Source organism: Diceros bicornis, chromosome 19 (genome assembly GCF_020826845.1).
Source record: "Diceros bicornis minor isolate mBicDic1 chromosome 19, mDicBic1.mat.cur, whole genome shotgun sequence".
Taxonomy (NCBI): Eukaryota; Metazoa; Chordata; class Mammalia; order Perissodactyla; family Rhinocerotidae; genus Diceros; species Diceros bicornis.
This window is the reverse complement of record NC_080758.1, coordinates 3,812,701-3,828,176: the sequence shown is the minus strand read 5'-3', so window position 1 is coordinate 3,828,176 and position 15,476 is coordinate 3,812,701. Positions and strand designations below refer to the sequence as shown.

At 40.4% G+C, this 15,476-nt stretch overlaps 1 protein-coding gene across 1 annotated transcript in view; it reads left to right on the top strand.

The window, feature by feature from the left end:
* The first annotated feature begins 9,022 nt into the window (after nt 1-9,022).
* CDH26 (cadherin 26) overlaps nt 9,023-15,476 on the top strand; it is a 51,219-nt gene continuing 44,765 nt past the window's right edge. The window contains exon 1 of the mRNA XM_058563406.1: nt 9,023-9,095. Coding sequence (XP_058419389.1) covers nt 9,033-9,095 — 63 coding nt within the window. The 5' untranslated portion in view covers nt 9,023-9,032. The remainder of the gene's footprint in view (nt 9,096-15,476) is intronic.

Here is a 15,476-nt window from a genome sequence, read left to right as displayed (position 1 = left end):
ACTTTTGTACTCAGTGCATGTATTGTATTTTGAAAACAGTGCTGCTCTTACCTTTCCTTCCTGTGGTTCCTGAGTGGCACCCCATGTATTCCTTGCCTGCCCTCCTCCTTGTGAGTGCTGATGGATTAGTCCTTGAAACACAGCTGGCACCTCACACGTGATTCTTTCTCTGCTAGATTTTCATGTAACTCTTTATGAAGTTTCAGGGCCTATAAATCTCTGTAAGCACATTATATTACGTAGACATACTCCTGATATTAATTCTGAAGGGTTTACACCGAATTGTTGCCCTTCCTAGTAATGCATCCACGTGGGTGCTCTGGGAGATCTTGAAGGGTAAGGGTGACATGGTTTACTTTTCCTTGCCTTGTGTATGTCTGAGCTGAAAACAATCATGATTAAGAAATTTAGAGGTAAGGCCTCAGATGTTACATTTGTTCCTTGCTCTTTGAATTGAAGTTAGTTGCTTAATTTGGGAAATAGTCGTAACATCACATGTTAAGTCAGTTTTAAAAGCCTGAAAAAGTGACTTTGCTTGTTTACTTTTCTGCCTCAGGTTGGTGGTTTATTTTACCCAGTATTAGTGTAATTGGATCAAAGCTCCTAATGAATAGTAGAGGTTCATAAGGTTCTCAAGCACACTTTTAATTTTATGATTTCTGATACACACATCTAACACATCTTAATGCACTAAATGCTGTAGACAAGAATCTTGCCATGAAAATGTCCACTTGAAAAAGTGGACAACATTGGAAAGTTGATTCATGAACTCATTCAGTCCATCAAGTCTGGGCCATTGAGTCTCCTCCTAGTCTAGTGACATGAGTCATTGTATTTCTAAGAAGTGCCTCTCATTTCTGGGGGATTGTTTACATAATGTTGTATTTAAAACAGTCCAAAAGTTTAGAGAATGTAAGAAGAACTTCAGGCTTAGAATAAGTTAGTAGGAAAAGTTGTAAAAACGTACAAAAATAAACTATAAAAATATATCAGTATTAGCTACAATTGTTTGGGTTTAGACTATTTCTCAAATCTTTAATGACTAAACTGACAAGATTTGTAACTAACTTGAGTAGGTGGGATTAGTGGCCTTTGACAAAAAGATGGGGGAGAGGACATCCTTGATCTTATGATAACTAATAGCTAAAAGGAAGATGGTTTGTAGTGGTTCTTAGGCCTATTAGGTTAGTTTCCAGAAAGACATAAAAATTTCTATTTTACGTGATTTACATATTGCTGATTTCCTGTTTCCTTCATGCTTGTTTACCTGAGTAGTTACATAAAAATATAAAACTCTCAGTGATACTGTATTTCAAGGTAATAGAGAAGCAGTATTTATTGTTTATTCATGTACATGTACAGAGCACCACTCAAAATGGCCTGAAAATATTCAGCATGTCCACTATTTGCTATTATAATTATTGTATGCTTGGTTTTGTATATAATAAAACAATACATATAAGTTTTTGTGAATCTGGATTTTTCTTTCCTTGAGATCAATTAAACAGTAGAAAACCATTGTCTGGATATTTCTGTTATAGTTTTTATGCAGTTCTCTTTTGGAATTTGTCTTATTTCTCCCTGGTTATTACAAAGAACTGCTGAGGAGGAAATTCTGTCCCAACTCCTTTCTTCTTACTAAGCAACATCCATGACAACATTACTAGATGTATCAGCGAAGCATCGCTGGCCAAACATTTCTTGAGTCCCTCTTATTCCCCCCAAAAGGTGTTGAGTGGTTAAGGAAGCAGGATGAAATTCAGTAAAATTCAAGTAACACGTGATATAAGTAACTCAAACCTTAGGTTACATGTTCAGAAATGAGCATCGTGTCTTCCAAGGAAGTCACCTGGTTGGGAGATGGTAGCTTTGAGCAGCTTCTGCTGCAGACATTCTGAAAGGCCCTTTGCTCCTCTTTCTAAACTCACGTCTGACAATGAGGTGTGTTCTTTTGAGTCTACCAAATAGCTGCAATTTAAAAAATAATTGGAGAGTATTAGACAAAATTCAACTGATTAAATTTTAAAGATCTGATTGGTTTTATTCAATGATTCATGAATCGGGCAGCATCCAATCTAGTAGATAGAAAGGAGCTCTGAGGAGCTATACTAAATTAAAGGCTTTTATAGGCAGAAGGGAGCAGGAAAAAGGAAGTTATACTAGACAAAAAAGTGGGTTAATATTGCAAGGTTATTTCCTCTACGAGAAGCCAGGGGTCTTATCAGGCAGGTTACCTGACTAGTGCTGATCAAGCAGATTCCCCATTGACTGGTTTAAGACTCCATGGGAGTCTCACTATGGGAGAGCTGAAACTGTAAGTCTCGATTTGGTGAAGTGGAGCTTAGCATAGGCAGCGCCATTTTGGGCCTGTTGTCTTGTTTTTAGCAGGGTGGTTAAAAATAATTTTTCGGTAGTTTGAAAATTAACCATGTTGGAGGTTTTAAGTCACTAGTTTGTATAGAAAATGGAAGGAAGATTGTTTTTGGATGTTGCTATTTTATTATCCACGAGGTGGCGACTCAACCTTTTCACATAACGCCGAACTTGTTCTGTTAGTGCTTTCTAATCAAATGAAAAGGTTTTCATTGTAATCAAAAAGAAATGGGAGAGAAAAGGACTGTTTGACTTCAGACACAAGGCGCGTTCTTTGTTGAGCTTCGCTCTGCCGTCAGAGAATTAAATGGTCTGTTCAGTGTTGTCAGGTGCTGTGGAGTAGGCTCCCATTATCATTGTTAAAAGATAAACTGAGGCATATTAAAAATTTTAGAGTTTATTTGAGCAAAAATCGATTCGAATTGGGCAGCACCAAACCAGAAGTGGTTAGGAGCACTCCACAGACAGGAGCTGGGGGCAAGGATCTTGTAGAGAAGATGCAGAAGCAAGTAGGTGATTTCATTGGCTGTAGCTTAAGTGGTTGCCTTATTTGGGAAAGCTTACTTGGCTGTTTGTGATTGGTGCCTCTTCATATCCTTGACGCATTGACAGGAGTTGACTCGGGTTTAAGTTTTGGTTTGCTTGCATAGGCTACCACCTCATCTAATGGTCTCCTTGTTTGATTACTTTAACTTCATAAAACAGTCTGCTTTGTTGAGCAGAATAATGCTCAACGAAGGAACATAAATCATTAATTTATTAAAATGTTCACAGAGACACTTATTTCAAAAAATACGATTTGCATATCCCTGTGCTCAGCAATTTGACATTTAAGGAATTAACAGTGATAACACTGGAAAATATATATGGAATTTAAAAAATGGGATAGTCATGAATATAACTGTTCTAGGTTGAATGGTATTTTAGAGAAAACTAATGAGGCATATTTAATTTTAGATTATATCCAGCAAGCACCGTTTTATGCCTTGCTACTCAAATTGTGAGCCCCACCTCAGACTTACTGAACGTGAAGGAGTTCAGAACATGCCACCCCAAAATGTGCCACTCTGCCATGTTGACTATTTTGAGTTAAAGGCACTTGAAAAACAGAAAACACAAGAAAAACAGTCTTACCTTTCTTCTTTTTCTTAAAAGGAGGAGATGAAATTATTATAGGAAAGATGCCCTCCCTAGACCAGAAGGAAAGTAACATTCTTATCATCAAAGATGAGAAGTTGAGACCAAGAGCATTCTCTGTAAGTTTTATTGGTTAAAATAATTATCTTCCTCTAGCCCCCCACATAGTTCACGTTTCTACAGTTGCTTCTCTTTGTTCAACCTCATACAAAAGCAAGTAGGTTTCCACATTTCCTTGGGTCTTCATTCCTTATGAAGGCTCCCGGGTCATGTAAAACTTGTATTCAGTACATCGGTATGCTTTTCTCCTGTTGATCTGTCTTATGTCAATTTAATTCTCAGGCCCAGCCAGAAAGAACCCTAACGGGGTGAGGTAAAAGTTTGCCTCCCCAACAGAATTAAAGTCTGCATTTCAACTAGATCCTTGTCCAGTCAAGTTTGAGAAACCCGCTTTTATGGCTCTTAAAAGTCTGCAAGTTTGAATTGACTGCTTTGACAGCATTTCACTGGCGAGACCGGTCTCTTCTCTGTGCTTTGACCACTAACCAAGTCTTTGCTGATCTCTGTCTGTTTTCTCCAGGGCTTAAAGGCACTTGACTGGCTCTTTGCCTCAAGAAGAGGTCACTAAGATGAGTGATTTATGGCCTCTGTCATCTGTGCCACAAGTCAGTGCTGAGGAGTTTAGGTTTCTTAGAGCACATCCACCTCGAGCACATTTTTCTTACATTCATAATCGTCTGTTTTTAACCTCCAGGTATGGAAAACTCCATCTGCCTTCAGCTGACCTTTTCACTCACGTCATCATTTTGGCCAGGTTTAGAAGGGTCACCCTACCTGTCACCAAGCTTTTCCTTAAAATCATCTCTCTTGAGATGTCTGCCTTAATAAAGGAGGAGAAAGAAAAGGAAGGCTTTGCTTTTTTCCTATGTTGTTCAATTCTCTAAATACTAGAATGAAATGCTTTTCACCTATAGGTTTTATACAATAATGAAATGAAGGATCTGCCAAGTTTAATTGAAGGTATTCTAATTAAAAAAAGAAATACATATTTTTACCTCTACAGGGTGGTTTTGATGTGGGAAGATAAACTAAAGAGACCCAAATCTTTCTCTCCTTCTTATCTTCTTTCTCCTTTTCTAAAAAAGCATGAAAACGTTTATTTACATAAATGAAGAAAGAGCTTGGTAATTCTACTATCAGTGTTATCAGTATTAGAATATACTTGCAAAAAGCAGAAACATTCCAATCTGTTATATTTGGCAGCGTTTTTTACTAATTGCTCATCTACGACTACTAGTTGAACAAATAGGGGCAAGAGATTAAAATTTCTCAAAGGAGATTTTCTGGCCAGCTTTTGTTGGCTGACTCAAAACACTGACACATCAGGAAACACCCTTTTCTGAGCAACCTACGTGACTGCTACAGCATCAAACAGAAGAGACAAAAACTTCTTAGTCATGGAAATAAATCAAAATACAAATGATGAATTATTTTATTCTTACATGAAGTCTAACAACCTTCAGCGCTTGCACATACTAGGTATTGGGGTACAACTAGCTATACAGTGTTAAATATTGGGGTGAAACTACACTTAATAATAACTTTGATTTTTCACTGCTGGAGTCAAATTCACTATTCTGATTTCTTCCCCAACATTGTATTATAAAAATTTTCAAACATACAGAAAAGTTGAAGGAATTGTACAGTGACTACCCCCATGCTCACTGTCTAGATCCTACAGTTAGCATCTTGCTCTCTCTGCCCTGTCCCTCCCTCGATCCGCCCGCCTCTGCCAGGCACCTGGCGCTCTGGTTTCTGCCTGCCTTTGGTCACACTCCAGTGCCTCCAAGTCATAGTTTTATATTTTCCTGAAAAGTGACCATTCTGTATAGCAGGTCTGGGCTTCTGGGAACCACTTCCCCATTACTGGAAGCACGGTCCTTCCTTGAGGTTTTTGGGGTTTTTTTTCCTTCACTCTACTGGAGACTGTTCTGAGAAATTCAAGTTTTCTTGTGACTATGAAGAAACAGGACCTTGAATTCAGAATCATTTGCAAAATAAATTTTATATGAGTGGGCATACGTGGAGAGGTCTCAACCCAGTGGAGGTCTAAACATGGTCCATTTAGTTTTTCCTAATCTGAGTTTTCCACCATGCTCTTCATCCCCAAATTCCATCCTGGATACATTTCCTAGGCTCTTCAGTTAGTGAAACCATCCCGTTTAAAATGTCAATGTCAATCTTGATTTAAATCAGATCTCCTCCCTGCCCTCCCAGGGCAGCTCTCCTCCTGGTCAGTGTGCAAACAGTGCGGGGCTCAGCCTGCCCTTCCTCTCCACCTCCCATGCCAACACAGAGAGGAGGGCCTGGCTGCGGTTCACCACTGGGACGCCTCCCCTCCCTCCCTCTTCTAGGCTCTGGATCCTCCAGTGCCGGGAACAGAGAAAAAGGTCAGGGAAAAGCATCTGTGTTTCCTCTCTTACAGGCCACTCTTCCAGGATTTCACTCAGGATGGTTCACCCTCTGTGGAGAAGGCGTCCAAGTGTCCAAATGCTGTGCCTCTCTCCATGCCTGTGCTGTGCCGTCCACCTCCCCACCCCCCAGCATCCCTCTAGGGAGGCAGGAAGAAGGCTCATGACAACCACTTCCCTTCTTTGACATTTACTTGGCCTGTTTGAGAAATGAGGTCTCCTTATCATGCCAAATGGAGGAAGTGTTGGGTACTTTTCTGTTACTCTTCTCTAAGCCCTGCTGTCTACCACAATTCCCTTCCTCTCAGCTGGGCACAGGGCCTGGTCAGCCAGACCATCATCCAGGCAGAAGTCAGAGCCCAGATAGGATGCCAGGTTCTCCATCTTGTAGTCACCATTACTGTTACCAGTGATTCTCTTGATGCGGCCATTCTACTCACTGGGAAAGTCCAGTCCATTGATTTCCCAAATCAGTGAGGATCAGTGGAAAGAAAGCACCCCATCCCTCCCCAGCAGGGTGGGGGGCGATCAGGTCTTACTCAAATGGGGCCTGCAGAAGGCAGCTGACACCCCCTTCCTCCTCGGACTCCCGACCGACAGGTGGCGGTGGGAGAGGGGACACTAGGCTGCAATGCAGGGTAGGGATGACAGGATCAGTTCTGCAATATTTTTGGGAGTCTTGAGGTGTCTGGGCCCAATTGTTGGTGGCTCTTTTTAGAATGTCGTGATTTTTATGCTTCTTTATTCTCAGTTCAGGGCCCTCCTCACCAATTCCTGGGCATGTAGAAACCTTCAATGCAACATGCTTTTCCCTGAAAAGATGGCAAATGAACGTGTTCAAGGTGTCTTGACTAACAACCCTGAAAATGAAACCCAACGAGTGCCTGGCATTTGCAGGAATCTTTGTTGACAGGGATAATTCAAGACAAATTAATCCTTTCTTAGAAGCACTCATGATGCGTTTATCATTATTAAAAAATACTGAGATTGGTGGTTACCAGAGGGGAAGGGGGGAGGGAGGAGGGTGAAAGGGATAATTCGGTACATGTGTGTGGTGATGGGTTGTAATTAGTATTTTGGTGGTGAACATGATGTAATCTATGCAGAAATAGAAGTACAATGATGTACACCTGAAACTTTTACAATGTTATAAACCAATGTTACTGCAATAAACAAAAAATTAAAAAAAAAAAAAATACTGAGAACTTGAGGTGAGTTGGGCACCCCTCAACACCCAAGGTGAGACTGTTGAATCTAGATCATTAATTGTTGCTCATACCTTCCTTTTAGTCATCATGTAACTTTTATCTCACAAGCAATCACATTTCTTCATTTACCAGTTCCCATTGGGCTTGGCGCTGCCACCTTGTGGCTGTAAGGTATTACTGCACTTTTAAGGACCCAGAAAGGAACACAAGACCATCTTCACTGGAGTCATAGATACTCAGAACAGAAAGGGACCCGTGACATCTTCCAGCTCAGACTCACCTAAGATGTGTATCAGGTGAAGCCAGAGTCACCAGCTGAGTGAGGACCTACAGCCTAACTGAGAATGGATGCTTTATGGGAAGCTGGCGTCTTGCTCCGTTATTTCAAATGTATGAGGATGTTGAAAATATGGTTGTGTTTAATATATTAAAATACCAGTTTCTTTCAACTGAAAGCAAACTGGAAAGTGGAAACCTTCGCTAGCATCCCCCGGCCCCTCTCCAGATCTCTGGAGCTCAACACTGTCTGTCTCGCTTGATAGTATCATCCTCAGCATTATTCTAGCATTAGGGGTGCTCGACCTGCATCTTCCCCCCCCCACAAACATTCAAAGTGGTTTCACTTACCTGACCTCTAAATTATGAATTAGTGATTCTAACTTAATCAAGTTTTTCAATGGACTACCATGGAACAAAAATATCTGCTTTGATATTTACAGCCAATGCTGTAAATTTAATAATTATTCTGTTTCTCTTTATGCACAGGAAATACGGAGAGACCTTCAAACTGCATTCATTACTCTTTTCAGTAATAAGCTATTAATTTGGATTAAGGTAATAAACTATTCAAATTAAATTGTTCAGCAGCATCTCATAGGGCTATAAATGTACAGTGAGACAAGAAAGTTTACCTTCTATTTCATCTGCTAAAGAACTGCTTACCGTTTTAAACAAGGTAGTGTGATAACAAGGCCACATGTTAAGATAATCAGGTTAATGCATCTCAGATTTTGTTTTAAACTTGATCATTGCAACCTGAAGTATTGATGTGGTAGAATCCCAACTTGTCCTTTTTTTTGGAATTCTGATGCAAAGACTCCTACCCAGAGGGAGTCTCTTTCCCATCTCTCCTCCCTCCTACTTTAATCTCAAACTCAAAAAGACAGATTCGTCTAAGCTTAAAAGAGATTTTGGTAGAAAAAGTCTATAAACCCCAGAACCCTGAGACATGGTTGGGATAAAGACTTAGTGCTTTGGAAAGTAAAAGGTGCTTTTTTTTCTTTCTTTCTTTTTTTCCTCCTTAATGAAGTTATTCTTTCCTGGAATCCTTTTCTAGTTCTTTTGTTTCAAAGGATAGGGGTTGTAGGAAATAGTCGTTAAAATATCCTGCTACAGAGAGAGATCATTGGACATTCGATTTGGAACTAAAACAAATAAAGAAACAAAACCTCCACATTCCCTTAAAGGCTGGTTTCAGGTTCCTCTGACTGAGCTCTAATCCGCTGGGGTCACATCCCCAGCCTGTGCGCACTTGTAGCTATGGTGGTTTATCTTCCTCCACTCCCTTCCTAGGAACTCTGCTTGTCACTAATGGGGTTAAGCTTAAAGCTTAGCCCGCCCCTCTCTGACGAACACAAGAACCCCACTCAGAAAAATTCAAGAACGGCCAAGGAGAGGGGAGGAGAAAGTTGAGATGAGACCGTCTGGGACAAAGTGACCCACGAGTCACTGGCAAAGGCCCTGCTGGGAAGGACAGGGCCTGGCTCTGGGTGAGACCACCAGCCCAGGAGGACTTGCCATCACCTGCAGGCTCTCTGTGCATCTTGGGCATCCCCGTGCGGGCATGAGCTCCAGCGGCCACACCTCGCTGCCGCTCCTTCTAGGGCTGCTGCTGTTGGTGCTGCAGGTGAGCCGGGACTGGTGCCCAGAACTTGGCGCTTGGGATCTGCACACCCAGTGCTCAGAACTGAAAGCACAGCTCAAGTAGCCTTTGCTCCTTTTGGGATCAAGGGAGGGAGGAGAGGAATTGAGTGTAATTTGGGTGAGGCTGGTGAGGAGGGTACATGTGCAGCTGGGAGTGAGGCTGCTGGGTATCTTCAGGATGGTGTAGGCAGCAGGGGCTCCAGAATTTACACAAAGGAGGGGTTTAGGGTCACAATCTGTTTGGGGGACTGATGGGGGTAGGATAAGGGAACTTGTCTTAAAACTGGTTTATATAGCACACACCATTCTTATTTAGGTTTATATCAACACACACACGTTTCCTAATGATACTTCTATTCACACTTTACATAAGATGAAGAACATCTCAACTGCGTATGTCAAAGACAATTTGAGCAAACCGATGGGGATGTGGGTGCTAAATGCCTCTGTCCCCCACCAGTTGCCACTGCTCAAATGGGAATACCAACAGTGGAATCAAGATTAGAAAAATACGGGCTTGTTCCTTTTGCACTTAACAGTGGATGGAGTTAATGTTGCATATGCTTGTTGCTTATAACCCGCTTAATCTGCTTTCTATAGACGGGGGGGAGAATCATGAGGCTATTATATTGCTGTCGCATTCACTCTTGTAAACCCGGCTGAGGGCAGCAGGCAGTGCAGTGGTTGGGAGTAAAGGTTGTGGATCTGGATTGGGTTGTTTAAGGTCTTGCCCCAGGCTCGTCCACTTCTGGCTGGGGATCTGGGCTCATTACCCCACCTTGGTCCTCACTTGGGCTCAAGTTGGACTCTTCTAGGGAGCTGCAGAAATCCCCATGCCTGGATGCCACCCCCCGAGGTTCTGATTGAGCTAATCTGGGCATGTGGCCCAGGCATTGGAGTTTTAACTTAAGCCTCATTTTCTTCACCTGAAAGTGGATCTAATATTTGTACTTACCTGACCTGGGGGTTCTGAGAGTGAAAGAGGAAATGCACAGAAGTGCCTGCACAGTAAGGGCTCAGCCAATGTGTCCTGTGTCTGCGTCCTGCTGTTTTTCTGGCCTGTGACATGGTCGGCTACATTCATTCAGTGCCCACACTGCAACTATTTATCGGACGCTTGCTCTGGGCCAGGCACTTTCATAGCTGCTGGGGATGTAACAGCAAACAAAATAGGAAAAATCCCCGTCCACAGCACATGCACTCTAGTAGCACTCGGCCTCTGAAAGTGGATGCCTTGCTTCACACGTTGCTTGGTGTTTGAGAATTTTCTTGGTCACTTTTTGCTGTAGTGAGTTGTTAATGTTCTTAACCAGACAGCACATTCATTTTATCTCCAATACTCTGTAGAATCCTGTTTTAGTAGTCCATGTTAGCTTGGATTTGAATATTTTGCAAATCACACCCTGTCCTCATCTTTCTCTTGCCCCTGCCCTTCCCCCTAACTGGTCTCATGAGACAACAGAAGTGTATTCTCCTCTCCATTGTATTAGCACAGAGCCCAAGCAAGTTAGTTCAAGTCTGAGGGTGTGTTGGGTGGGGATGGGCTGTGGGGATTGGACTTTGGATAGTAATTCAGTGTTTGGTGAAAGTAGCTTTATGTAGATTCCAGGGGATCAAGACGGATGAAGAGAATGTGATGCAATAGGAATCACTTTCCACTTCTCTCCTTTTCCCCCAAGTTGGCTTATAAACACCTCTGACACCCATAACAGGTGCCCACTCCCTCCTCCTCTGATCTGCAGATTTAAAACTGGTGCCCATTCTGCTGGAGAGCCATTGTGTCTGCTACAGTTTTCTTCTGAAATCCCCACATACTTGCTTTGTCATTCTGACGTGAAGCAAACAACAAAGTTGTGATTCCTCTGCAGGTTTACAGCTTTGTTCCAGATTCAACGACAAGCCATGGAAGGGGAGTCCTGCTCCCCTCTTTGGTCATTTCTCGTCCTGAGAGCCTGTGCATCCTCAGCTTTGGGCTGTGGTGGCTTCCAAGACCAGAGAGGAGGGAGAGTTGAAGAGAATAAAATTGGACAGTGAGCAAAATCTGTTATGTTTTGCTGTTTTTTAACCTGGGAAATTCTGAATTATCTTTAAAAAGATTGTTAGCGTTTCTGCTCTGCTGATTAATTCACTCAACCTCCTCGTTCAAGGACAACAGAGCAGGTGGATGGCACAAGGTGAGGGACAGTGTGGTCCTAGGGGAAACTGAGTACTCAGCAGGGGGCAGAGCAGACTGGACTCTGTCCTAAGAGCCCTGGGAACCCAGTTTTATGCTGCGACATGATGAGATCTGCACTGTTAAGAGATCACCCAAGCTTCCGTGTAGAGAATGTATTTGGCAAGTGTCTTCATCTCCCAGGGCTGCTGTAACAAAGCACCACAAACTGGGGGCTTAAAACAACAGAAAGGTATAACATGATGGCTATAGTTAATAATGCTGTATTGAATATTTGAAAATAACTAACAGAGTAAATCTTAAAAGTTTTCATCACAAGAAAAAAAATAACTATGGTGACAGATGTTAACTCGACTTACTGTGGTGATGATTTTGCAATATATACACATATCAGATTATTATGTTGTACACCTGAAACTAATATAACAGTGTATGTCGATTATACCTCAATTAAAAAAATTCTCCTTGAATGCAAGTTTGCAATCAAAAATGAAATATTTTCAGGAAAGAATTATTTCCATACAGGCTTCTTAGTTCTTTAGTACCCTCTATAGACACAAAGCCTTCATTTACTCAGATAATTTTCCCCTAAAGATGCCATGACTACTCAACCAGGCCAGCCTGAACAACACTGGTTACATGCCCCGTAGTCCAGCACTGTCTGTCAAATGATGTGCAGGGTGGACCTCACAATAAAATGCTCACCTGCCAGGATCCGATAAAATAGTGAGGTGGACACTGCAGCCAGAGACACTAGCCTCTAGAAAATTTTCTCCCCCCTCACATTATCGAAGCATTATGTAAATCTTTTGAATGGTATCCTCTTTGCACCAACTGCCTAAAATTGGTGGGGATGAGAAATATAATAAGCATACTTACAAATCATTTCAGCAAATAGAACAGTTTCTCGTCTTCCTGCGTTGCCCAGACAAGATATCTCGAGTTAATTTCTAAGGCGTGCATAAAGAGAGGATAAATCACTCACAGGCACACACACAATGGTGTGGAATTTCAGGCATCTCTCTGCAAAGTGTAAACGTTCACCATTTCAAACCTCTTTTTCAGCAATTTAGCCGGCTCTTACATGACTGTCAGCTGCACCATTTATGTGCTTTCAGAGTCAAATGAACTTACAGAGCTTTTGTGTTAAAAAGGCCCTTCAAGACACCTTGTCTCATACCCTTACTTACAGAAGGGGAAACTGAGACCAGGGAGGAGATGAAACCTCCATGTATTCCTTATTAATGGTCTAGGCCACTGGAAATACACCTGCTTTAGAAACAGAATGAATTCTTCATTCTTTTGCAAGAACTGCAATTTTCTCCATTTTAAAATTATATACCTGGTTAGGCCTCTAATTTAAAATTACCAACATTAATCAAGAAGCATTCGTTGTATGAATAAATCAATGTTTGAGATTTTGGAACTCAAAGAGTTTAAAACTTCTTTTCCTTTAGGTAAATAGGTAGAAATGTCGTCTGTGGCAGGAAAAAAATATTGTCATTATTTTTGATGTTAACAAAACAACACAACCCAGTAATATTCCCCACCCACCGTGAGGGTGGCTGACCACAAGAAAGGAACATACGGAGAACATTTCTTCATTTTCTATGAAACCACTATCTGATACACAGTGCGTTGTGCAGTGACATGCTCTGGAATGAGGCTAGAGCCTTACGGGTTCGAGGTGACCACAGCAGAGGAGGGCGATCTGGCTGACGACCACTCGCCTTGTCTCCGGAGATTCTGGGTATAAATCCTAGAGAGCGGTTGTCAGATTGTGTGCTCCCAGGATGCCTTACACTTGTCAACCTCATGGCGAACCCAAAAACCTTCTGCTTAGGTGGGTTGTATTTACTGACACTTACATATTAGAAATTAAGACTGGGAAATTTTAAACATATTTCTCAATTCGTTAACCATAACAATAATAAACCCATTATGTCGTAATATAAACCACATATTTTTATGAAAAATAACCATATTTTTAAAAATCCCATTTAGTTTGAAGACAGACATTGTTTTATATTTTTGCAAATCTCTTGAACGTCTGGCTTCAAAGAAGATATCCGGATTCTCTTCTCTGATTCTACATTCAGTATGTTGTAAATGTTTGGTTAAAGTACATGAGAAAATTCTGGCCTCACACGGATATGTATATGGAGAGGGAGGAATATTTTCATAGCCTTGAACAGATCGTTGTGGATATGCTTCTTTGATATTACACTAAAACTCAGCAAGTGGTAGTTTCTTCACAGGTACTTGCAATGTGGGATCTGAAAGCATATTAGTGAACTGCCCTTACTGTTACAATAAAACCCCTGGTCTCTCTTGCATCTTGGATGACTCTCACCTGTGCATGATTTTGGAATGTGATATGTTAATCATTAGGAAACTCTTGGATCATTGAGTTATGCAGATCTTCATGTTGACCTATTTCATTCTACGAAATCAAAAAATAACAGTCATTAATATCTCCACTGATATCATCAGGAAAATCTTTAAGTATTGGGAAGCTGTCAAACTTGTAGTAGCAGACACAAGTTTTCCAAAATTTTAATTTCTGCTTGAAAGCTTAAATTTTATCATTGGCAACAGGCCAAGGTCCATTGTTTTTCTTGAAGTGACAGGTTTCCTTTGTTCATTATCAAAGAACTGTCTTTCAAATACCCAATCCTGAACAGCCATAGTTTGTCAGTCATTCTTTCAAGTAAAACGTGTTCCATAGACATGTGGTCTGTTCAGCTGGCAACTCTTACAATCACTCGAGTGCTTTTCTTTGAGACACACCTTCTCCTCTGAAGTGGTGTTTCACACACACTTCTCATCTAGTCACACAGAGCATTTAAATGATGTACACTCAGAGTGTTGCAAGGTAATAAAATTAATAATTTTTACTGCTTCATCAGTTCTCAAATGATTTCAGTAATTCAGTGAATTCACCAATTACTTCATTCTTCAATGAAACAGGCTTTCTTTTTTCTTTTCTTTCCCTGCACACGCCTGGTGATGAAGAACACAATGACTACTAGTGGAGCGTGGGGCCACTGCCTTCGTGGTGCTGAGGCACCAGCAGTTTTACCACCAGTATTTTGAACCATCAGTGCAAATGTCACACAGTAAAATAGGCGAATCATGTCTTAGTATTCTTAAGAAAGTGTGTGCCCTTGTGGACTCTCTGATAGGGGCAGGGACCCTGGTGAGCCACACTTTGAAAACTGCTGCTCCAGAGAAATTTTCTGTATACATAATGAGTGTTTATTACCACAGCATATTTTTTTGTAATAACAAACAACTGGAAATAATCTAAATGACCATCATCAGGAGAATGGACAAATAAATTGTCCTCTATTCATATAATGAAACACTATGGCAGCAAAAATGAATGAACTAAAATTATAGGTGTCAACACACACACAGACACATACACACACATACTTGTGTTTAGTGCTAGTTTTGACATACATTGCAGGGCTTGTCTCTTTCTATTTCAACAATCTTACTGTACATGTGTGTTTTTTTGAAGGGAAGGAAGGTTGTTGACATATATATAAATTATGTATAAATTATAAATAATAATTTATATATATTTATATATAAATAATAATTTTTATATATTTACATATAAATTATAAATATATAAATAATAAATTATATATATTTATATGTAAATTATAAATATAGAAATAATAAATTACAGATATAATTATATATAATTTATATATAAATTACAGTTATATATATTATAAGTTATATATTATAAATTATAAGTAAAGAGTTCTCAGTATAAATCATTATATAAATGTAAAATACCAAGTTCTATTCTTTTATTGATTATTGTAAGATAAAGTCTAAAAATAAGGAAAAAAAACTGGAAAAAAAGCCCAGTTGAATCCCACCACCAGTTAACGTTTGGTGCCATTTCACATGTGTACATACAAATACATTTAGGCTCATCCTGAACAGACAGTTTGATTTCCCACTTAATTAACATAACAGTAGCATTTTATGCTTTTAAATGTCCCTAACATTGGTAATACTACATCAGAATTCTTTTGGTTAATTCTCCTATAGTTACAGAAGAGAAGTGGTAATTATGAATTGAGATGCCAAGAACAAGAAATTGTATTTATCAAAACTAAGTGCAGTTCTTTTTTATTTTTCTTTCTAATTCTAGAAGATTTGTGTGAC